Raw genomic sequence first — 25,684 nt, forward strand, 5'->3', positions numbered from 1 at the left:
AAAATATTTTATAAGTCATATAAATCTACTTTAGAACATTTCGGTATATTGTGAAACCACTAAAAAATGCTAAATCAAAGGGGTTCGTTTTATCTTATAAAAAATGAAATTCATTTGTTTTCCTACCTAATAAGATTAAGGAAGTAAATTTACTATTCTTTATAGATGATACTATTCTGCTATTATTTCTTGAGAAAATAGTATTATAATCTCATACATAAATAAGGGTCATTGTTTCCCAGATTCAAATGGTTTAAAATATTAAGTGGAATATACTCTGCATTTTTTTAGTTATGTGATTAGGGTATACATGTATTTCACTCAACCATTCACTCTCAATTTTCCGCAATAATTAATAATGCTTACATGTTTTGCTTTTGTTTCCTTCGTTTACATGCCATTTAAAGACAAAATATGTCGTAGTCTCTATTCCAATCAACTTGGGAAGTACATCTGAGCAAAATGCTTAACCCGTAAAATGTTGTAATTGCTTTGAACTTTTCAATCACCTTGTATCTTTTACGGTCGTAGCGTTTCTCTAGTTAATAGAGAAATTTGGGTGTGGGTGGGGTGGGTGAAAATTTACTTAGAAGCGAATTCAGAATTTAAGTTATATGAGTTCAAGCTTTAAAGTTTTTAACATTAAATTCATTGTATTTTTTTTTTAAAGATATGAGTTTTATACCTACAGTTTATTACAATTTTAGTGAATTGTTAAACTAATATGTTACATCCGCGCGCCTCTACTCGTAGGATGCTTACATCAACTTAATATATGCATCCGCATGTTTGCACATATACTTCTTACCTAATCATGATTAAGTAATATATATATTCTCATTCTTATTAAATCACAATAGTAATAAGTTGACATGATTTGGTATAAACACCTATTAAAATAAGTTTTTACCGGGAGTATATCTAGGATTGGAACAGGTCATGTCCACAAGACCAAGAAAGGTCTTGAAATCAATCATCACAAATGAAGAAAAAGAAAGGGAAGAGAAGGAGATTGGGGGTTGAATAGCGGGTCCAACGAAGCTTTTCTTCTCAATATGTGATAAACTTTCATCATGATTTATAGAAAGTTTGCATTGTGCATACTGATATCAAATGAAAACCTCAGTTTCTTCTTAATTATAAAACAGAAGACCCACAACATTATTTTTTAACATACTTATGTAACGGAATATATATGTTATGATGATGCAACGATGAGGTAAGCCTCGCGATATCAAAGAAAAAAGAGGTCTTTTAAATAAAACAAATATTGGCATTACATTATATCCTAAGTGCGAAACCAGCGGGAAAGATAGCAATAAAAAGCGACAGAAGGAATTGAGATAGACAATAAATAGTATATAAATAACTTATCATAGCCATTGTATCCACCCCATAGCGCAGAAACAATGTCGCTCGCATATTATATTGCTAAAATAAGAACAAAAGTTAGCAAGTTACGGAAGTAAGCTGATTTTGTTCGTATTCTTTGTTAAACAATATGTTAACAATGTCTTCTCTCATGTATGTTGATCATACGTATAATATTGACATGACTACAGATTACTACAAGTTCTAGGGTCGTTTTTTTTAAACGTTTAACCATTTGTATTTGAATTCATCGGCCGATTAATTTAGATTTATATCATGCAGAGTCTTAAGAAAGCACACCTTACGAGAAATTCTCTATTCCGAGGACTCAATAATACCTCTAATAGACGATCAAGCGATTTCATCCATCATACCCATTCCTTGATGGTGTGGTGACTACAGATTAGTACAACTTCTTGTGGTCGTTGATATTTCTAATGCACTTTTATCTAAGCTTCTCATGATTGATTTTTCTTATTGAATAATCTTATAATATCAGTAAATTACTAAATTCAATTCTCAAGATAAATCACATTAAAAGGAAAATATTAAATGTTATTTTAATCCATGGACTTTACGTACTATTTCTCTTTCCCATTCTCTTTTGGCATAAATCTACAAGAAAACTTGAAAATTAGTCAACTAAGTCAATCTTCATGTTTCATTTCTCAATATTAACCTTTTGGGAATTGTTATCAATCTAAATTAGTTCTCAAGAGTTGGTTTCTTAGAGTTAATTAGACGCAGCAGAACGTAAAATAGGGTGTGAAGAAATCAGATAATAAGCAATATGAAAAGAAAAAGAGTAAGCATTATAATCACTAGAAGAAAAACACATATTTGTGAAGAAGTATTAACCCAAATAGCCGCCCACGTGATCTTTTAAACAAAAAATAGCCGATAGATGTATAATATACGTATAATTAAGGTATAACATATGTATCACTGTATATAAATAATGTATAATTTATGTATACCGTTAAAAAAAGTAAATATTGAATCTGACCGGCTATTTGTGAATTCATTTATGACGGACAAGCATGTCACAGAATTGTAACGGAATTTGTGACGATTTTATGACGGAATTTATAATGTGAACATAATTCGTGACGGACATGATGATCTGTCACAATCCAGTATATGTTGTAACGGAGATGACAGTCACAAATCTTGACTTTGTCATAACAGTACATAAACCCAGTTTTCTATTTTATTTCCACATACTAAGCATGACGAATTCAAGTCAGCCTCGAAATATTATAGGACTTTATTTAACAGAATATGTGATAAAGTAGGGCCGGAATTTATCAAAAACAGTAGTCAACTACGAATGCCTAAACTCACCTGAGATAATGGGACACAATCCCACTAGTCAAATTATATTTTTAATTTATTCATTCGCATTTGACGTACTTAATTTAATGGTTGAAAAAATGGAGGACTTCCTTTAACTTGGCAAATTCAAATAAGTCATTCAGTAGATTGGAGGTCAGACTATAAAATATTCAACGGAGATATAGTCGTACAAGGCATTGAAATCGTGACTCAATGTCAAAAATTTGGTCGCCAAAGGTCTTTAGCAAAAATTTCTTCTCTAATAAAATATCTTCTAGGCGTGCATTTGGGACCATTGCTGATAAAGTAAGTTGATATAGACAACATTAATTCAAACATAAATAAAATTAATTGAAATAGGACCTGTCTAGTGTACTTCCTAGATTATTTCATCGGATTTTGTTTGTTTTTTTCTTAAAAATAAATAAATTGATACGATACTCGCAGCACATATTCTTTCCTGGATAATATTTCCTTGTTGATATTTTAGCTAGAATTTTTTCCAACACACCGCTATCATTAGTAATAGTTAATTGAAGAATTAACCCAAATAGCCGTTTATCTAACCGGTTAAACTAAAAATAGCAGATGGAGATATAATATATGCATAATTTATACATTATATAAGTATTATATAATAAATGTATAAACTGTGTATATGGCTAGAAAGGGTAAATAATAAATATGACCGGCTAAATTAACCAAAATAGCTGCCCATTCTACCACTTAAACTAAAAATAGCCAGTGAATGTATAATATATGTATAATTATGGATAATTAATGTATAATCTTTGTATATGGTTAGAAAAAGTAAACAATTAATATGGTCCTCTATATGAGCCCAATGTGAGTTTGATGAATCTGAGTCTATCTCTCAGATTCATCCATGCACTTTCGGATAGAGCTCAATTTGGGAAGAAACTTGAGTGAAGAATATAGGTGCATAAAATGAGAGAAATGAATTCTATATCACAAAATGTAATTACGGGTGTATATGTACTACTAATTTAACTGCGGTTCTAATAACTTAACCATGGTCAGCTGGGACCCACCACTAACTACTTTTAACTAACTAGAGTCTAGCTTAACTACTTAATCACCTATTAACCACTTATTCTTCACACTCCCCCTCAAGCTGGAGGGTGCAATATGTTGAGCACTCCAAGCTTGCCCAAAAGAAATGTATGCTGCTTTTTTGATTTCCAAGAGATGAGTAAATCACCAAATTTGATCAAGTATCCAGTGACTGATCTGCGTGTATTTGGACAACTTGCCCAATCAGCATCACAGAAGCAGGTCAAGCTATCTTCATTAGATTAGCTTAGAAATATTCCCATCCCTGGCTCTTGTTTAATGTATCTGACAACTCTCATAGCTGCATTCCAATGAGACTTTTTGGGCTCTTGCATAAATTGACTAAGAGTTTGCACCACAAACACAATATCTGGCATGGTAATGGTAAAGTAAATCATCCTACCAATCAGTCATTGGTATTCACTTGTATCAGGCAGTACTTCATCATCTGCAACCCCAGTGTGTCTGTTAAATTCAGCTGAAGTGAACTTTTGATTGAGGTCAATTGGAGTGGATACAGGCTTGGCACCACATAAGCCTAAATCAGAGATCAGCTGAAGACAATATTTTCTCTCATTCAACAGAATTCCACTCTTAGATGTCAACTTCAATTCCCAGGAAGTATTTAAGATCGCCAAGATCTTTGACCTTAAACAGTTGATGAAGCACATCCTTGGTCTCATTGATGAACTGTGTGTTGTTTCCAGTTATCAACAAGTCATCTACATATATCAATATTGCCACAAAGTCTTCTCCTTTTTTCTTAGTGAACAAGGAGTAATCATGAAGACTTTAAACATAACCTGCAGCTATTAGAGCCTCACTAAGCTTAATATTCCACTACCTCGAAGCTTATTCTAGACCATACAATGACTTCAGTAGTCTGCAAACCTTTGTCTCCCTCTATTTCCTAAAACCTTGAGGAAGTTCCATATACTCTTCCTCATACAAATCTCCCTGTAAGAATGCATTATATACATCTATTTGTGAAATATTCCAACCTCTAGAAGCAGCAAGAGCAATAACAGACCTCACAATTACCATCTTGGCAACTGGTGAGAAGCTTTCATTGTAATCCAAACCTTCTCTTTGGCTATACACATTGGCAACTAGTCTGGCCTTAAACCTTTCTACTTCTCCACTGGCCTTATACTTAATCTTGTATACCCATTTTGACCCAGTGGCCTTTTCCCCTTTTGGCAGGTCAACAATACTCCAGGTTTTATTATCTTCTAGTGCCTTGATCTCCATTTCCATTGCCTCAATCCACCTTTTGTCCTTTGAAGCCTCAGTGAAGGTCCTTGGCTCAGTCAATATGGAAATGTGAGTCAGGAAGCTCCTGCATTTGTCTGTCAACTTTACATAGGATAAGTAGTTGGACGGTGGATATGAGGATCTCTGTCCTTTCTTGGTGGTCACATAATCTTGTAGCCTTAAGTACTCCTTTGAAGCTCTTTTGGACTTCCTTACTTCATTGTTTTCCAGCTCTACAATTGGTGGGAGAATGACATCATTTAACAATGTTGATTGTTGTTGTGTATGTGTTAATAACTCTGCATCATCTGGACTTGAATCAGCAACTCCAATTTCAGGCATGTCAACATTGTTCACCTCTGCAACTACTGGTAGGTCCTGCTCAACATGAGCATTTCCTTCTACAGCTTTTTCACTTCCTCCAGTGTCAACTATTGTATGTGCATCATGACATCTTGGCTCAGCAGACTCCTCTAGGCTACCATCTCCAATTCTATCAAGCTGCAAATCTACATTATTGGGAGGATGTGTCACAAACACATTAGCTGTTGTGTGTTCTACTGCAATGTGAGTTTGGGGGGCGAATTTGGCAAATGGAAAGATATGCTCCTTGAATACTACATCTCTGCAAACAAAGAAATAGTTAGTAGATAGATCCATTAGACTATAGCCCTTCTGTGTTTCTGCATATCCCAGAATCTCTTGGTGAAATGTTTTCTTCTTTAATCACATAGGTAGCATAACAAAGACATCCAAACACCTTGAGATGAACTAAGGAAGATGGCTTGTTATGTAGAGCTTCATATGGAGTTCTTCCATTTAACAGAACAGTGGGTAATCTATTTATCACATGGACTGCTCCTTTAACACATTCACTCCAGAATCTTGTAGGGACACTAGCTTGAAACTTCATTACTCTTGCTGTGTCTAGGATATATCTGTGTTTCCTCTCTACTACTCCATTTTGCTGTGAAGTGTATACACAGCTGCTCTGGTGAATTATCCTATAAGCATCAAATAACTCTGTCATGTGTTTATTAAAAATTTCCGTCCCATTGTTTATCCTAATCATTTTGACTCTAAACTGAAATTGTGCTTGCAACATAGAAAGGAACTTCTTTAGTACCACAACAACATCACTTTTCAATTGAAGTAAGTGTATCTAAGTATATCTTGTATTATCATCAACAATATTAAAAAAAAAAATATTTCCTATCATGAGTTGGGTGCTTGTATGGTCCCCAAACATCCAAATGCAAGAGAGAGAGGATTCTCACTTTTAGTTAAACTTCTAGGAAACACTAATCTACTTTGCTTAGAAAGAGAGCATATAGGGCAGTCATTATATATAGCTATATCTATAGCTTTATTATGAAAGAGATCCATATTCTTCATAGTACTAAATCAAGCATGGCCTAGTCTTCTGTGCCAAAGTGCTCCATCCTCCTCATTATTCTTTGTGGTTGTGGTTGATGCAAACTGTTTTATTCCTCTGATTAACTTGTCCAAATCTCCTATGAATCCTTTCTTCAATATATACATACCACCCTTCTCTCTACCAATTCCTCTCACCTTACCATTGTAAAGGTCCTGGAATAAGCATAATTCAGGAAAGAATTCACTGAGCATGATAGTTGTCTAGTTAACTTAGAAACTGGCAAAAGATTAAATTTGAACTCAGGCACAAACAGGACATTATCCAATTCCTCTTTATCAAGAATAACTGGTTTTCCAATGTGTGAAACATTAGGCTTTCCTCCTATAGGTAAGTGAACCTGTTCATTGCTATATGCACTTACTTTGTCTTTGGCTTCTAATGCATCTAAATCACCAGCAATGTGATGTGTAGCTCCAGAGTCAATTATCCATTATGTACAAGGAAAATTTACCATTAATGAGGTAGAAATACCTGCCATGTTAGCTTGACATCCAGGAGTTTCTCTATTCAGCATGCTTAAAATCTGCCTGTACTGATCTTTAGTGAAGTATGGCCCTGACTTCAATCCATCATTGCTGCTTTTCCCTTCCTCTTCTTGTATTGACTTATCATTTTCAGAACCTCCAGTCACTATGTTATCTGCATATGATCTCTTATTTTTGAAGTCAGTTGGCTAACCAACAAGGTTGTAACAGTTCTCCTTTGAATGGCCAGGTTTGTTGCAATATTCATACTTCACAAATGGCTTCTTTCCTTTGTATTGTTGTCCTCTATTGGTTTGCATTCCTAATTATCCTCTACCTGCTTGCATAGCAATAAGATATCCTCTATTTCCTACAGTAGAATTAGAATTTTGACTTTCATCTTCAATGATTAGAGCATAACCTTGATTCAGTGTTGGCTCTATAGTTTTCATCAGGATCTGTCGTCTTGCTTGATCATAAGTCTCATTGAGTCTACTCAGAAATTGCATTAAGCTTTGTTGCTGAAGGTGCTCGGCATATTTCTTCGAATTTGGAATGGGAACCATTGCATCATATTCTATCCACAACTCTTTAAGCTCGGTGAAATAGGCAGATACAAAATCCGTTCCATATGAGATGGTGACTCTCTATGTGCAATTGAAAAGTTCTCACACGATTCACCTTGTCGAACCTTTCTCTCAGATCCTTCCAAACCAAATGCGCATTAGATGCGTATACAATGCCGCTAAGCAAATCCGGAGAAACTGTCTTCATGATCCAGGAAAGTACAATTGCATTGCATGTTTCCCAGTCCACATGTAATTCAGACTTGAATGAGTCCTTTTTGCATGTCCCGGACATAAACCCTAGCTTCCTCTTAGCTTGCAGTGCAATTCGCATTGATCGACGCCACAATCCATAATTTTTTAATTCTGTGAGCTTTACAGGAATCAAAATCGAACTAGGAGTATCTGAAGGATGAACGAACAAAGGATGCATATGATCAATTTTATCAGCCTCCATTGACGATCGTCCGTCAGAGCTTCGCGAGGAAGATGATGATGAAACTACTGTCAAATTGAATGAAATTTGCGGAATTATATATCTTCACCGCTCTGATACCATATGAGTTTGATGAATCTGAGTCTATCTCTCAGATTCATCCATGCATTCTCGGATAGAGCTCAATTTGGGAAGAAACTCGAGTGAAACAGATAGGTGCAGAAAATGAGAGACATGAATTCTATATCATGAAATGTAATTACACGTGTATATGTACTTCTAATTTAAATGTGGTTCTAACAACTTAACCAAGATCAGATGGGACCCACCACTAACTACTTTTAACTAACTAGAGTCTAGCTTAACTACTTAAGCACCTATTAACCACTTATTCTTCACACCCAAGAAGAAACTTGAGCGCGCACCTTCTAAATGAGGGAGACATGAACACAAGTTGGTGTAGAAGATGAAGAAGTGTGAAACGTAACTATCGAAGCTGAACCATTTAACTTGCAAACCACCTCTAGCTCTAAAATTATATACTACTCCATCTGGTTCAATTTAGATGAGGTAGTTTGACTCGGCATGTAGTTTAAGAAAAAAAAGACTTTTGAAACTTGTGGTCTTAAAAGTTTAAGGGATAAAAGTTTTGTGGGGCCATGATATTTATGTGGTTATAAAATTTTTTCATTAAGGATAAAATAGATAGAATGAAGAGTTTAAAGTTGAATTATTTCCAAATTTATGTGTCATTTATTTTGGAACAGACTGAAAAGGAAAGTATCTCATCTAATTTGAAATGGAAGGAGTATATAACATGACTTCGAGTTGACTTACGTGTGCTCACGTCATAATTATTATGAGTCTGTTATTATACTGTTTGATTTATTAGGTTACACTTAACAGTTAAAATCTAATTGGTTCTCTTTGTTATTATCGCTTAAAGTTTAAGGAACCTTTAGATTCAAGGGATTAGGTGGGTTATCCCTTATATAAATTTTGGGATTAGATTTATCCCGTATTTGATTGGAAATATTAGCTATAACCAATATTATTGTTATACCAAAATCTTAGTATAACTTGTTCCATATAAAAAATGAAATTGATTATCTAAGCTATAATCATGATTGTAGTCCCAAGATTAAAGTCCTGAATTATTCTAATTTTAAACCAAACAACTCCTAATTTTTTCTCTTTGATAATTTATTTTCTAATAAACCGCTTTGTAACCTCTCACATATCTTTAGAACTTTTTCTCTGCCTTCTGTCTAACTTCTAGAGAGAGAAACTAACCACCCGTGTTAGCATCATGAAAAATCAATAGGAGACGGAGCATTCACTATCTCAACAAGAAACAAATCAACTAGCACGTAGCACAAACAAACAAAAAGATCCCACCACATCCAACCAACCACCCTCCAAACCTACATACCTCCATAAATTAAATCTTCCGTCACTAACTACCCACTTAGACTACGAATCTGACCTTCTCACATACCTCACTCTTAATAACGAAAATGACAACCCTACCAATCACCCACACTTTATCCCAATTACTAGGCATGAAAAAACCAGACTATACAGCCCTTGGACCCAATCTGTTATTATCAAACTACTTGGAACAATAGTGTCCTACAACTTCCTAAAAAAAAAATACATACCATATGGCAACCCAAAGAACCATTCAATCTCATCAATTTGGGTTACGATTACTATCTTATCAAATTCACAGTTCAAGAAACCTTCCAAAATATTCTGCAAAAAGGGCCTTGGTTCATTGGTTCACAATATCTCTCTATTCATCACTGGGAGCCCAAATTTAACCCATATCAAGCCCATACTCCTTTTTCCACCATTTGGATCCGTTTACCACAACTCCCTACAGAATACTATGACCGCCAAATTCTACAAAAAATTGGAAATATTTTTGGTCAACTTTTGAAAATTGATGACTGCACCACGCATACCACTCGAGGACGTTATGCTCGTTTATGCATTCTAGCACCTCTTGGTAAGACTTTACTAACTGAAATCTTAATTGTCACCCATCTGCAACCTATTCACTACGAAGAAACGACCCCATTATGCAAGCTCTGTGGCTGCCTAGTCCACACTTTACACTCTTGCCCGTCAATACTATCAACTGGACCCTCCAACAGTGCTAAAGCTCAATCTCATGAACCAATTGTGGCCAATGATGACAAAAGCCCATGGCATACAATGACTTTTCCAAAAAAAAACTAGAAATACTCCACAACGTACCCACATTCATCAACAGTCTACCAAACCCAACACACACATACCCCCACTTTGCCTATAATTACCCAAAAACCTGCCTCTCAAGCCACCTTTAACACCCATAGTATTCTACTTTCCAGCCGGTTCGTTTTTTCCACCCCTGATCCTACCATTGATGACAATCATTCTTCTCATATTCCTACCCCACATGTTCCCCCTCTTTATAACCACATAAGTTCCCATGTGGATCTGCAACAACCTAGCCCACCCTGCCCTATGTCATCTGACATGACCCCACCGCCCACCATAGCAACTGTATCACCTTCTTCATCCAATATCAGTCTGCATCAAACCTATTCCACATCAACACACGTTCCCCCTATTTCTTCTACTACCTCTACTTCAACAACATCATCCATACCCAACCCTCTTCCATGAAATTACCACGCCTCCAACACAGCCAATCAGATCCATATCCTTATACCCTTATCTAACAACACCACACCACATTACATCACACCCTACCCGACTACGATCATCCACTCTGATAAACCTACTCCGTTTCCTCTAGATACTCAAGTGACATCGGAACTCATGAACACTCAACAATTGCCAGTCACCCTATCACTGCAATTGCAAGGTCATGATTCATCCACAGCTATAAAACCCAATAACCCCATCCATACAGCACTATCACTGCTATCTTCTTCACCCGACACTCCTCTCTCTGCTTACAATGTATCACCACTACCCTCCAAGAGATTACTATAACAGGAATAGGAACCATGTTCCTTACATACAGATCAACAATTACTATCTGCCACCTCCACACTTTGTTCCACCACCACCTCTCCAACAACCCCTCCTCCTGGGTTCCCCAATACCACCACCCCCTTTCAACTGTACTACCACCACCAGAACATCCTCTAGTGAACTTGCCGTTGAACTTCCCCTACTCTGCAATAAGTCACGACAATCCTAGATCACAATGACCTACTCATGATGCTCTTCTAGGATAGACTACCATACATCCATCAGTAGGATCATGCCATGCAAATCCTCTACCTACATGATGTTGCCGCTTTGGAACTCAACAACCAACTCACTCAAGCTCAGCAATGGTTGCCTCAACTGTAACTACTGTAACTTTGAATGTACCCGCACCTCCATAATTCTGGCCCTACTACAATGGCCAACCTCAACAGGTATTCCCAGAAATGATGCACTATGCTCCACCACAATTGGGAATTCCTTCATGACTAGTGACTCCGCCTCCATCACCACCACCGGCCACGCAACCATTGGACATCGAAGATGAAGATCAGGACTATCCACCTCTACACGATACTTTTATGGAGATATTGAATCTGAAAAACCCCCTGACTCTTTCTATGCAAGAAAACATTGGAAGAAGGTACTTGATTTTGGCTTGTCTAACCTTGTAGATAACCTTCTTGAATATATTTCTCGATCCTTACTCTGTGGACCAGAAGTATGTCATCCTATTGATACCAACACTGCATCCACCACCACCACCTCAGAAAGAGATGGCGAACAATCATCAACTCACAATGAATTTGGCAATGGCACTAGCTCCAGGAGGGAGCTCATCCCCTATGACAAATAAATCCATGAAGATCATGTTATGGAACTGCGGTGGCGCCAACGACCCAGGTTTTAGGCGTAACTTGCATTTTTTGCTTAATTTGAATAACCCTACTATTCTCTATCTCACGGAGACAAGATGGATGATCACACCTCTCTCCTTAACGAGTTCAACTTCACTGATCTTATCCAATTTGCCACTCAAGGATACTCTGGTGGTATTGTCATGCTCTAGTGCACACATTACCTCACTGTTGATCCAATAGAAGTTACTGCTCAGGAGCTTCATGATTCTTTTCAGGTATCCCCTACTATACCTATTTGGTATATCTTCTTAATATATGCTAGTACATCATACCACAATTGCCAAACACTTTGGCACAACATACAACAGTTTTCACACGCTCATACAAATGCATGGCTACCCAAGATTAAGCACTTTCTCTGGCTTCTCCTCCATGGTAAGTTACCCATAGCTGCTCTTCTAAACTCTTATCATATCCTGGCTCACCCTGCATGCTCCGTCTGTGTCCATGCTTGGGAAGATGTTTCACTTATATTCACCGCTTGTTTACCCGCTACACACATTTGGCAACACTTTTCTATTTCTGTCCCCCAACAACAACCTATCACATGGCTTCAACACATATGCACTGATACTGATGCTACTTATATACACCACCGTATTGTTATTACTTCCCCATCCTTGTCCCTTTTATCCTTTGGCATATTTGGTTGACGTGCAATCATATTCTTTTTAATCACTCAGTAACACATGTATCTCATCATGCAATTCTCACCCATCCTATTAAATTTAACATCTTAGTCACTACTCCACAACAGTCTAAACCCACTACAATCATTCATGTTGGCTAGTCTCCTCCCCTTACTGGGTACACACTTAATATCAATGGCACTTTTGACAATAACTCAAAACATGGAGGAGCCGGTGGTGTTGTCCGAGACTCTTTTGGTAACTGGATTATGGGCTTCTCTAAGACTTTGTATCTCTCTAATGCCCTACAAGCTGAATTATTAGGTTTTCACTTTGGCTTACAGGTTGTCATTGCACAAAATCTCACACCACTTATTGTGGAGACTAACTCACAGGTATTACTCACCCTTTTATCGACGACCAGTTCTAAATACTCACATTTATTTGATGAATGCAGGTTGGTGCTCTGTAATCCATAATTCCATAGGATCCAACACACATTTTGGGAGGGGAATAGAGTCGTAGATAAATTAGCACATTTTGGCAAGCAAAGGGCTTCTAAACTACATCATGATTCTACGATTTTTTAATCACCCCCACTTTTATTTTGTATTGCTTAATGTTTGACTCAACGAGAACTGTAACCTCGCGTTCAATACCCTCTATGTACTAGTACTTTACATTTTCTAATATATCAATGGTACTCCATGAGAGAAGCATTCTCTTCAGAAACTTCACTTCTCTCTGTAAATAAAAATATTGCATAATTAATTGGACCCTATGCTCAGCAGGTAATTTTTGTGCAACTAGACTTTCTCTGCCTCTGAAGAAATGAATTTTAGTTTCTTTATTATTCAATTCAGAGAAAAAAAAGATATCATTTTACAACACCTGTTTAAGAATCATAATGGATTAATAAATTCTCCTATATGTTATTTGCATGGGGTAAAATTAACTTATATAAATAGTCGAATGGTAACATGACACGTGAAACCGAAGATAGTTAAAGGACGAGTCAAAAAACAACTAATACCGGACACAATGAATGTACTCGATATTGGATAAATCCTGAAGGGAGCGTAGCCGATGGGAGAAGGTCAAAGGTTTGCCATAAGATGGCATTCAATGAAGAAATATTCTCTAACATTAAATAAGCGACCTTTGCAGAGAATATTTGCATTCATAGTTAGCCGTTACACGTTCATCAATGTCTCTTTTATTATCATTTAAGAGCAGTTTGATCCTAGGATCTTAATTCCCTAGGTAAAGCTATAAATAGCAGGCTCAACAGCTATTGCAGGGACATAAAAGTTTCTACATACAAAAGCTTTATTTTATTACATTTGCTCTCAATTAAACAACTCTATTTACACTTTGTTGTTACATTCACTTTTGTCCTCGGAAGCATTATATTCGGAGCCAGGCTTGTCATCTTCTCCAATTTCAGTTGCTAATCTTAATTTTAACCTTATCTCCTTATAATTTTTGGATCAAATAAGTTCACTTGTCTATAAACCACGCAACAAATTTAACTGTACCGTTTTGCGGGTAAACAGTTTGGCGCCCACCGTGAGGCATAGACAGCTGACTAATTGCTTTGATTCATTCGTTTATTACTAATCTATTTGATTTTTTCCTTAGTAAGAAATCAGATATGGCAACTAATGATGTCAATATCTCACAACGTTAAAGAACGCGAAGATTTTCCTCAACATGATGACTCAATTAGTGACACCCGTAATGAAGGCGACACATCAACCTTGGTTCGTGAAGGACAGTACCCTCGGCATGTGCGGGAACCAACTCTTGATGATGACATGTCGTGGAAAAAGTAAAATTCCTAAGAGAACAACAGAAAGCAATCATGAGCCACCTCTTAAGGAAGGATCGAGTAATGACGGAGTTAAAACAAGCATTGTTAGGCGCCTCCAATAATGCAAACGGAAGGGTCACGGTTCCTCCTAGTGTTCCTGCAAATCAAACGGCTCATATTCAAAAGAAACACACACAATTACCATTCAAGCCGAGCGTAACACCAGAGTTAATTCCAAAGATGTTCAAGATGCCGAACATACCAAAATACGATGGGACTTCATATCCTCAGGAGCACATCACAACCTACACCACAACTGTGAAAGGGAACGATTTGGCTCAACATGAGATCGAATCGGTCTTGCTGAAGAAGTTTGGTGAAACCCTCACAAAGGAGTCCCTGACATGGTATTTTCTCTTACCCGAGCATTCAATTGATCTTTTGAGATGCTTGCAGATTCATTCATTAAGGCCTACTCCGGGCAAGGAAAGTTCAGCCAGGAAGGCAGACATATTTAGGATTGCGCAGGGCGAGTCCAAACTGCTGCAAGAATTCGTGATATGGTTCCAGAAAGAGAGGATGTTGCTACTGTCCGTACCGGATGAGTGGGCAGTGAAGGCATTTACAAAGGGTCTAAATCCGCGGAGCTTCAATACCTCTGAAAGTTGAAGGAAAGCCTGCTCGAGTTCCAAAAAATCATATGGGTAGATGTCCATAACTGTTATGGGTCAAAAATAAGGATAGAAGATGATCAGCTCAGGTTCTCGATATCAACAATGGGAGTGATCAAGACAAAAATAAGGACAATCTTAAAAGCAACTTTGATACAGATCAGTGGTCCTCCAAAGGTCATTTTATGCCGTATGAAAGAATCAGAGGTCATAGCAATAAAAAGTTTCGGTCAACGAAAAAGTTCGCTTGCGATAGAAGAACAGATCGTGGCTGGAGCAATAGATCATTACAGGAGAAGGAAGTTCCAGGGGCCTGAGACTCTACATATCCAGGTTATCAGACTACAGATTTAACATCAGTTTAGTAGAGTTGGTATCAGCAATGAGGAATATCAAAGAAGCACAGCTCCCAGAGCCATCATAGGGATCCCAGTTTATGGTGTGATTATCACGGGACTCACGCCATAGAACCAGGGATTGCTGACATCTTCGTAAAGAGGTGGCGACATTGTTGAAGAATGGTCATCTCGCGGAATGTTTAAGTGACTGAGCCAAGAATAACTATGTCCAAAGCCAGGATAATGCAGAGCCTTCGAAGGTAGCAGAAGGCTCCCCTCGGCTGACTATCAACATGATTTTTGGAGGAAACAAAAGTCAACGGTGTAACCTTTTCAGCAGCAAATAAAATAAAGATATCGGTGACTCACAAGCAGAGACTTTAGGAACTCGCAGAAGATGATACCATGTTCACGGAGGAAGACGCTGACATATTCCATCTACCAAACAACGACGCTTTGATAATCTCTCTCAATGTTTTAGATTTCAAAATTAAACGTGGTTTGGTTGACCCAGGAAGCTCAGCCAACATAATACAATGGAGAGATTTGGAGAAAGTGAAGCTGACCGGAATAATGTGTACACTCCCAAGGGTCGAACGACATAAACCATAGATGCATCTATTATACTGCCTAAGCGAACGGCCCGCTCCCATAAGAGTGTGGTACATAATCCTGCCAAGGCAAACGGCCCGATCCCATAATAATGTGTACATTGCCGAGGGTCGAACAACATGAACCATAAATGTACCTATTATACTGCCGAGGCGAATGACCTGCTCCCATAAGAGTGTGGTACATAATCCTGCCGAGGCAAACGACCCTATCCCATAATAATGTGTACGCTGCCGAGGGTCGAAAGGTACGAACCATAGATGCATCTATTATACTATCGAGGCGAACGACCCAATCACATTAGAGTAAGAAGCTTTAACGGGTCCTTGACCCCACCCACGAATATACATGTGAGTTATGAAATTTTAGGAAAACTTTGCAATGAATATGCATAACGCGGGAGAAATTCGTAAGGGAAGCACAAATTATTCCGCGGATTATCAAGTAGCTTATCACATCTCTACAATAGTGAGTCTATCACCCTATGCAAGTATAGTCTCAAGTCGTAACGCAAAATAAAGGAATCAGGCGAGCAAGAATAACTCAAATAGTACAATTATAGCATGGCGTGAACCTAAGTCTACCCGGACGTAAAGTCTATCGTACGCACAGACACCCGTCACCTCATACGTGCATAGCTCTCACAACATGAAGCACATAAGAATATAATACCTACGGGGTAAATTCCCCCTCACAGGGTTAGATAGGAGACTTACCTCGCTCTAAAGTTTCATAACCGGCTCCAATGCCTCTCTAACACCTCGACTCAAAGCCAAAAAAATCCGAAACTAGTCAAACAATGTGCAAATCTATCAAAATATACTCCAATGCTTATAATTAATCAATTTATAACAATTCTCAACTCCGCTCGAAAAGTCAATATAGTCAACCCTCTTGCCACGTGCCCAGATTCCAAAAAAGTTCGAAGATAAACTTTACCCATAACATCACGAACTCAAATATATAATTTATTCCAAATCCCATGTCCAATTTTGTGGTCAAAATCCAAAATATGATTTTTAGGTTTTTCTTCAAAAATCCCACAATTTCCACCAATTCCATGTCACAATCTGTATATAATCCATGTAAAATAGTTGGAAATTGAACAAAATTACTTACCCAAAGATTGTAGATGAAAATCCCTCTTCAGAATCGCATCTTACTGAGTATAGGGTCCAAAAATGAGAGAATGTCTCCAAAATCCCGTCTCCCAGCCCTTTTACCCGGTGCAGATATCGCATTTGCGACACAGGGTCGCATTTGCGAACCCTCAAAATTGTGGACAAGTGTTAGCAATTGCGAACCAAGGCAAAATCTACAGACTTTGCGATTGCGAACAAATGTTTACAATTGCGAACAAAGGCAAAAATCTACAGGCTTTGCAATTGCGAACCAAGGCAAAAATGTACAGGCTTCGCAATTGCGAACCAAGGAAAAAATTTATAATCTTCGCAATTGCAAACAAATATTCGCAATTGCGATACCTGAGCACCAACAACACCGGCAATCATTTCCGACATGGAAATGAGCATAACTATCTCATACGATATCAGAATTTGATGATTCTTGTTGCTATGACTCCGTAATTACGACAAGGATCTAATGGTTCAATAAAATCACAAATAAAAGGTCGTTTGCTCAATATAGTATCCTTTATACCCAAGAAAATGATGCCGAAACATTAAATAAGAGCGCGACACAACCCAAATACATCCGAAACACACCCGAGGCCCCCGTCCTATTACACAAACCAGTCCCAAAACATAACACAAACTTGGTCGAGGCCTCAAATCACACCTAACAACACCAAAACCATGAATCAATGATCAAATCCTCCTTTTAACTTTCAAACATTCAAACTTTGACGAACATGTCCGAATTATACTTAAACATTCCGGAATGACGCCAAACTTTACGTACAAGTCACAAATCATGATACGAACCTATTCCAATGCTCGAAACCCCAAACGGACATCGATAAAATCAAAGTTTACCTCAAATTAAACTTAGGAAATTCTAAAACCTTCAAAATGCCCACTTTCCACAATAAGCGCTGAAATACTCATGGACCACCCGATACTCAACCCGAACATATGCCCAAGTCCGAAATAATCATACGAACCTATTAGAACCTTCAAATCCCAATTTCGAGGTCGTTTACTCAAAATTCAAACCTTAGTCAACTCTTCCAACTTAAAGCTTCCGAATTTAGAATTTTCTTTCCAAATCAACTCCGAACTTACCAAAATTCAATTCCGACCACACGTACAAGTCATAATACTTAAAGTGAAGCTACTCAAGGCCTCAAATCGCTGAACGGCACTTTAGAGCTCAAAACGAACGGTCGGGTCATCACATCCTCCCCCACTTAAACATACGTTCGTCCTCAAACATGCCAAGAACTATTCCGGAGTTGTCCAAAATCACTGTTTAACACCTCGTGCACGTACCCTTGACAACACAACTCATGTGAGCACATTAGCTCGAGCTAGACTGAAGATCCTCCCTTTTATTAGTCAATAAGCCTTAGAACCAAATTCCAACATCCAGGAATTCTCTATAAGACCTCATTCTAACATACGAACACCGTATAAATCTCCACACGCTAAACCCTTACATGATCATGCACCCATGCTGACGTCACACAATGCACTGCATAACTTATTTGCCCGTGATAACCTCCTCCAAGAACAACATCTGCAAATTCACTAACCCGATGCCCGTAGTATACCTCATAACACATATAAACAAGGTCTCAACCCTCACAATACTGTAATGATGAAAGAGATACGCAATAACTCATAACCACCCATCAAATCAATAACTCACAGAGTTTCTTTGCTCGACAACAAACATTACCTCATTTTGAGTTGAATAGTGACATTTTCCCTTTAATATACCTTACATAAATTCGATCGCACCAATTTCAGGTCCAATAACCTCGTTTCACCCAATACAAGCCACAACTTGAATATGACACATAAGGAAGAGCAAACTCTGGAAAAGAACTACCCAGCTACGTAACGAATAAAACAACCGAAAAGATGCTATGAACCCTTCCCAACGAATGAGAAACAAAATACACATAAATAAGTATAGAGAACCGTACTCAACATCTCACTGTTGCGGCATGCAACCTGATCCACACATGATATCGTTGCGGTGTACAGCCCGATCCAAATAACATACCTATGGCGGCGTGCCACCCGATCTACTCATAACAATCAATAAGGAAATACTCATCAAGCCATAATGTTCATACCTACGGAATGCCCGAATATCGACCACAAGCACGCCAAAATGCATAAATACGACTCTGGCGAGATGGATAGCGCCATACGCCACAAAACTCAAGCTCGACTAAGGTGCAACAACGATAAGCTAAACAGGACCATAACACCCGTGCGAATGGTCAATCTATCTTACAACCCACATGGCATAATATAGTATTACATAGGATAGCTGACGACAGGAATAACATCCAACACCCGAAGACTCCTCCATAAACAGTGCTATGCTAAATGAACATATCCGACCTGACGTAGAGCATACATTCACATTAGATCTAATAGAGGACCTCAAACCGATTTTGATCATCCCGTACTGGGCCAATAACCTTTCGAGAATTCACAATGACCTATTCATGACACATAAGAATAGCCGTCAAATCCGGAACAACTCACACAGTCCACAACCAAAGGAATAGAGCGTCTTTCAGGCATAAACTCTCCCATTGGCGACATTACCAAAATCTCCATGCCTGTTTTAAATCTCTAAAAATCGAATGACTAATATGTCACACTTATACGAACTTACCGTGGGATATACTCCCACAACCTTCCGCACCAGGTAATAAAATCTGAACATTAATGGCCATCGACCATGCTATTTCTATAATACTGGCCAAGCATCCACATTTCAATACCCAACACTCCTACCGCAAAACAGACCATCCTCAGGCTGCCCGAAAATAGTGCCAGAATATTCCGAACATCTGAAAACTTCTCATACTCCTCCGAGCTCGTGAGATTCTTATCGAAACCGAACCATAACCTTGATCCCAACTTCCCATTACTATACCGCTCACCGCACCTATCTTGCCGCTATACGAGAGTCAAAAGATTTCAGCATCACCCCTGAACCACTAGTACAATACATAGTTCATCGGCTAGAATCCCTTTTACTCCACTTATTTCTGAAGAACAATTGCAACACGCAATCAAATTCCCATAACCGCAGAAAATCAAACCTCAAGTTGTGGTCTAAACCACCATAATTCTTCAAGGATTCATTTACATATAACAAGGCCATCATAATCAACTACTTCCAAATCAACCTAATTACGGTGTCTGTCAACCCGCACGTACAACCACGAATCACCTACATATCCTTAACACACCGAATGAACTGATCATTTCCACAACCATGCTGATTCAAACCATTGCTAACTGACCCAACTTCTTCCAATTTACTCTTGACTTGCCTGCGAAGTAATAATAGCTCCATTAAAACACATAACAGGCCTCAAACAACACTCATCCCGAGTGAGCCAGTTCAGGAGATCACGTCGTCTCAATACCCATGAACCATCTCATACCCTCCTTATACGCACAATATCATCTCCAACTGGTATACCCATTCTGAAACACTTTCCACGATTCCGAAACTATTTCTTCCATTTCTCCAATATTGCCCCGCAAACCAAATGATAACATAGAAAATTCCCCAAGTATTCTTCACACTCTGCTGCAAAATCCTAGTCTTCAGCCACATAACGAACCCAAAATCCTTAGACACTGCACTTTAATTTTTGAACCTACTAGAACCATTATTGAGAGTCACCCCCTCCAACCTGGTCCCGAATGTAATCAAACTCCAACGCCCTGTTAGCACATGAACACTCCCAAAGAAGCAACCAGAAGAATTTCTTTTTCTTGTACAACACATCCACAAGAAGCATAAACTCTGAGTCTTTCTAAAACCTGCACCTGAATCGATAAGGCAAAATATAACACACATTCATCAAGTTCTTTACTCGAATTACCTCTGATGTTTTCTTTCCTTAGTCATAAATAATCCACCAATGCACCGATCCCCTACTTAGCTTTAAGCTACAATCACATAAATCTAGAACCCACAAAGATTCCTCCTTCTCAATTATCATGATCTCGCACCGTTAAGCCGCCAAATTTCTCACAATCTCTTGTTAGACTTTTCATGAACAATCCGAGTTGTCAGCCACAATCGCATATTCGACCTTCTGTCGGGTAGTAAGTAGAACTCTTCATAGAAAATTCATCAAATCACGTAACTGCTAACCTGCTCACCGGAGATAACCCACCTGTGAAATTCCATATCGACATCTTCCAACGATGCTGCACTGGGTACAACTACCACGAATTCAGTAAACCTTCCTGAGCCCATGCTCGTCCACCAGCTGTACAAGTCTGTTTCTTCCCCATTGATATCAACTGAAAGTCTGACAATACATTCCAAACTCGAAGTCACGTCGTATCCCTTAACGATAATTAAGGTCTTACACCCCTAAACACTCCAATAAAACTTCTTTTCATCATATTCAACCTTCCTCAGCACAGTAGCTACCATTCCAAATAAAATCCGTAGACCTAGTCACTGTCCACCATGATTCCCCAAATCGCTCTAAACTTTTCTCAAGGCAAGTGGATTTCCTACCATAGAATTCATATGTTACTCTGCCACTCCCACTTTGGTTAAACCACCTCCTTTAAGCAACTTCTCGACCTCTGCTTTTCATACTTGACCTGCTAGCTATTCAACCACCACAAGACACATCCCACCATGTCCTACTTCATCCTTCGTTGCCCAAATGTTGCCTCAAATCAAAATCCATCTCTGTAGCACCTGAACTAATAAGTTACTACTCTAAGCCTCCTCTAAGTTCACCTTTCTCGATCCATGAACATTAGAAACGCCGATTCAATTCTGAAACCGCTACACACCGCCATCTCTGACAACCGCTTCTTAGACACTATTTCACAACACTCTGCCCCGAAGGCAAATCAAAGAAGGCCATAACACCCATAGGCCTTAATGCGTTCAAATAAGGATGATGATACCACATCCCAAATGAGAATACCACCATGCTAAAAAATATCGAGTCTCGTTACTCCATCAAATAAAGCCTGTACACCCATAGTCCGATTGCCTTTCCTCTGCTAGAATTAAATGTCGAACCTCCAAACCATGCACTGAGAAATCCTCCTTTCGAGTCATTCATTGCCGTGACACATAAATAAGCACCTTACCATTTACACCAACACTGTGTGATAACCACTCATGAACATTATAATACACTGTGCATAGCCGCGAAACCGTAGGCGACACTAACATTGCGCTGAAAATGACAGAACATCCCTCCACGAGGTGATGACAATAGCCCAATCAAATACGTAGGGAGAAACATCCTGCACCACATTTGTATTACCATTACAATTCCTCGATGCCCAATTGATAACAAGCTCTCCACGTCGCATAAGATTGAGTAGGAAGGAAATAAAGGCATAAGCCTCAAAGGAATCAAATCGCACGATGAGGAATCAAGAAGGGAAGTGCTCCTAACAGCCATGTAACCTCTCGAAGATAAGTACATATGTCTCCGTACCGATCCACAAGACTCTACTAGACTTGCTCATGACTCGTGAGACCCAAGTGAACTTATAGCTCTGATACCAAGCTATCACGACCCAAAATTTCCTATAAGCCGTGATGGCACCTAACATCGCCGTCAGGCAAGCCAACAGTGAATTTCAAATTATTTACTCATTTTAATATTTTTTTGAAATCATAAATCCCATTAAATAAATAAAGTAAAATTCTGGTACTCGGTCAAACCCGTGATCCTCTTTACCAATATCCGTATAAGGTATAAATTACAAGATAAAGTGATAATAATTACGTGACTACAACAATGAACATCCCCTATGCACCCCCAAAATCCGATGTCACAAGTGCACGAGCATCTATTAAGAAGTATAATAAAATACAATATCTGTCTGGAATATAAATTAGACAGGAGAATGTAAGTAACTCTGTTGAAGGCTCTGTATGCTGTGGATTGTAACATGGAACGCAGCTCGCCATAAATTCCCCGCAATAGCCACGCCTCTGCGCCTAAAAGAACACTAGAGATGTATATACCTGCACAATAAGTGCAGCAAGTGTAGCATGAGTACGTAATTCAACCCGTACCCAGTAAGTATCTAGCTTAACCCCGGAGAAGTAGTGACGAGAGGTCGACATCGACACTGACTAGTGGTCCAATAAATCAAATCCAGTAAGAAGTAAACACATAGGAGGGAGGGTAAATAAACAGTATAAACAAATATAGGCATGTGGTACAATCCTCCTCTGAACGGTAAACTCAAGCTCTCAATTATCAGTTACCTCCTTAACCGGAGTATATATGAAATGGACCTCACCAGATAGGTCGTCAACACTCAAATAAGGAAAAATACATGGATAAGCTGATTTCTTGTCAAATATTATGCACGACGTTGCCGAGGCGAACTGTCCGATCCCATAAGACTATTATAGAAATGCCGAGGCGAATAACCCGATCCTATAATAATGTGTACACTATCAAAGGTCGAACGACACGAACCATATATGGATATATTATACTTCCGAGGTGAACGGCCCGCTCCCATAAGAGTGTGGTACATAATCCTTCTTAGGCGAACGGTTTGATCCCATAATAATGTGTGCACTGCCGAGGGTCGAATGACATGAACCATAGATGCATCTATTATACTGCCAAGGCAAATGGCCCACTCCCATAAGAGTGTGGTACATAATCCTGCCAAGGCGAATGGCCCGCTCCTATAAGTGTGTGGTACATAATCCTGTTGAGGCGAATGACCCGATCCCATAATAATGTGTACACTGCCGTGGGTCGAACAACACAAACCATAGATGCATCTATTATACTACTGAGGCGAACGACCAGATCCCATTAGAGTAAGAAGCTTTAACGGGTCCTTGACCCCACTCACGAATATACGTGTGAGTTATAAAATTTAAGGAAAACTTTACAATGAATACACATAACGTGAGAGAAATTCGTAAGGGAATCACAAATTATTCCACGGATTATCAAGTAGCTCGTCACATCTCTACAATAGTGAGTCTATCACCCTATGCAAGTCTAGTCTGAAGTCATAACATGAAATGAAGGAATTATGCGAGCAAATATCTCAAATAGTACAATTAGGGGTCGTTTGGTAGCCGGTTAGAGAGGAGTTATCCGTGTATTAAAACTAGGACAACTTTATACATTATTTAGTTAAAATAAGGGTAACCAATAATCTCCACATAGAAGCTTGTATAAGTTATACAATGTTTGGTTATTTTTTCCTCTTTTCCACATAAAATGTAGCATTGCTATACAATGTTTGGTTCATGTTTTTTCTTTTCCACATAACTAATACATGTATAAGTTATGAGGGAACCTATGTTTTATTTATGCTAGATAGAAGGTAGAATAACTTATACATGTATTAGTAATACTTGTATTAAAACACAAAATGACAAGAATACCCGTTATTCAAACTTGTATTTTTTTGTTTAAAAATATATATTTAAACTATATTAACAATTTTAATAAAATAAAGTAAGATAATAATAAATAACACTCATATTACATTTATATTACTAATCCTTATATAACTACCGTATAACTAATCTCCGCATAACTAATCCAAACATAACTCAACCTTGCATAACTTATCCCTGCATAACTAATCTCTGCATTACTTATTCCTGCATAACTAGTACATACATAACTAATACCTGCATAACTAGTACATATATAACTAATACCTGCATAACTCTAACCGGCAACAAAACGATCCCTTAAAGCATGGCGTGAACCTAAGTCTACCCGTACGTAATCAGGAATTCAAGAGTACGCACGGACACCCGTCACCTCATACGTGTGTAGCTCCCACAACATGTAGCACATAAGAATATAACACCTACGGGGTAAATTTTCCCTCACATGGTTAGACAGGAGACTTACCTCACTCTGAAATTCCATAGCCGGCTTCAATGCCTCTCTAACACCTCGACTCAAAGCCAAATGATCCGAAACTAGTCAAACAATGTGCAAATCAATCAAAATATACTCCAATGCTTATAATTAATTAATTTATAATAATTTTCAACTCCGCTCGAAAAGTCAATAAAGTCAACCCTCGGGCCCACGTGCCCGTATTCCGAAATTTTTTAAAGATAAACTTTACCCATAATATCACGAACTCAAATATATAATTTATTCCAAATTCTATGTCCAATTTAGTGGTCAAAATCCAAAAATTCGATTTCTAAATTTTTCTTCAAAAATCCCACAATTTCTACCAATTCCATTTAAAATCTGCATATAATCCATCTAAACTAGTTGGAAAATAAATAAAATTACTTACCCAAAGATTGTAGATAAAAATCCCTCTTCAAAATCGCCTCCGACCGAGCCTATGGTTCCAAAAATGAGAGAAATTCTCCAAAATCCATCTCCTAGCCCTTTTACCAAGTGCAGATGTCGCATTTACGGACCCTCGCAATTGCGGACAAGTGTTCGCAATTGCAAACCAAGGCAAAATCTACAGACTTCACAATTGCAAACAAATGTTTGCAATTGCGATACTTGAGCACCAGCAACACCAATAGTCATTTCCGACATGAAAATAGGCATAACTCTCTCATACAACATCGAAAT

At 38.3% G+C, this 25,684-nt stretch overlaps 1 protein-coding gene across 1 annotated transcript; it reads right to left on the reverse strand.

The window, feature by feature from the left end:
- Positions 1-6,438: 6,438 nt before the first annotated feature.
- Positions 6,439-7,959, reverse strand: LOC138895557 (uncharacterized). Its single transcript, XM_070180259.1, has 5 exons — positions 7,675-7,959; positions 7,274-7,583; positions 6,944-7,111; positions 6,690-6,856; positions 6,439-6,624 (listed from the first exon to the last, which is right to left on the reverse strand). The coding sequence occupies exons 1-5, from the start codon at positions 7,957-7,959 to the stop codon at positions 6,439-6,441; spliced, it is 1,116 nt and encodes a 371-aa protein (XP_070036360.1).
- Between the last annotated feature and the right edge of the window lie 17,725 nt (positions 7,960-25,684).

This window comes from Nicotiana tomentosiformis, chromosome 7 (genome assembly GCF_000390325.3).
Source record: "Nicotiana tomentosiformis chromosome 7, ASM39032v3, whole genome shotgun sequence".
Classification (NCBI taxonomy): Eukaryota; Viridiplantae; Streptophyta; class Magnoliopsida; order Solanales; family Solanaceae; genus Nicotiana; species Nicotiana tomentosiformis.

Excerpts from the sequence above, each read along its gene's own strand:
- LOC138895557 (XM_070180259.1), bottom strand. The coding sequence starts at position 7,959 with ATGGAGGCTGATAAAATTGATCATATGCATCCTTTGTTCGTTCATCCT. Across the intron at positions 6,857-6,943 it reads ATGTCAAGCTAACATGGCAG|ATGCATTAGAAGCCAAAGAC; the intron begins GTATTTCTACCT and ends CTGGTGATTTAG. Across the intron at positions 6,625-6,689 it reads TCAAATTTAATCTTTTGCCA|GACCTTTACAATGGTAAGGT; the intron begins GTTTCTAAGTTA and ends TGCTTATTCCAG.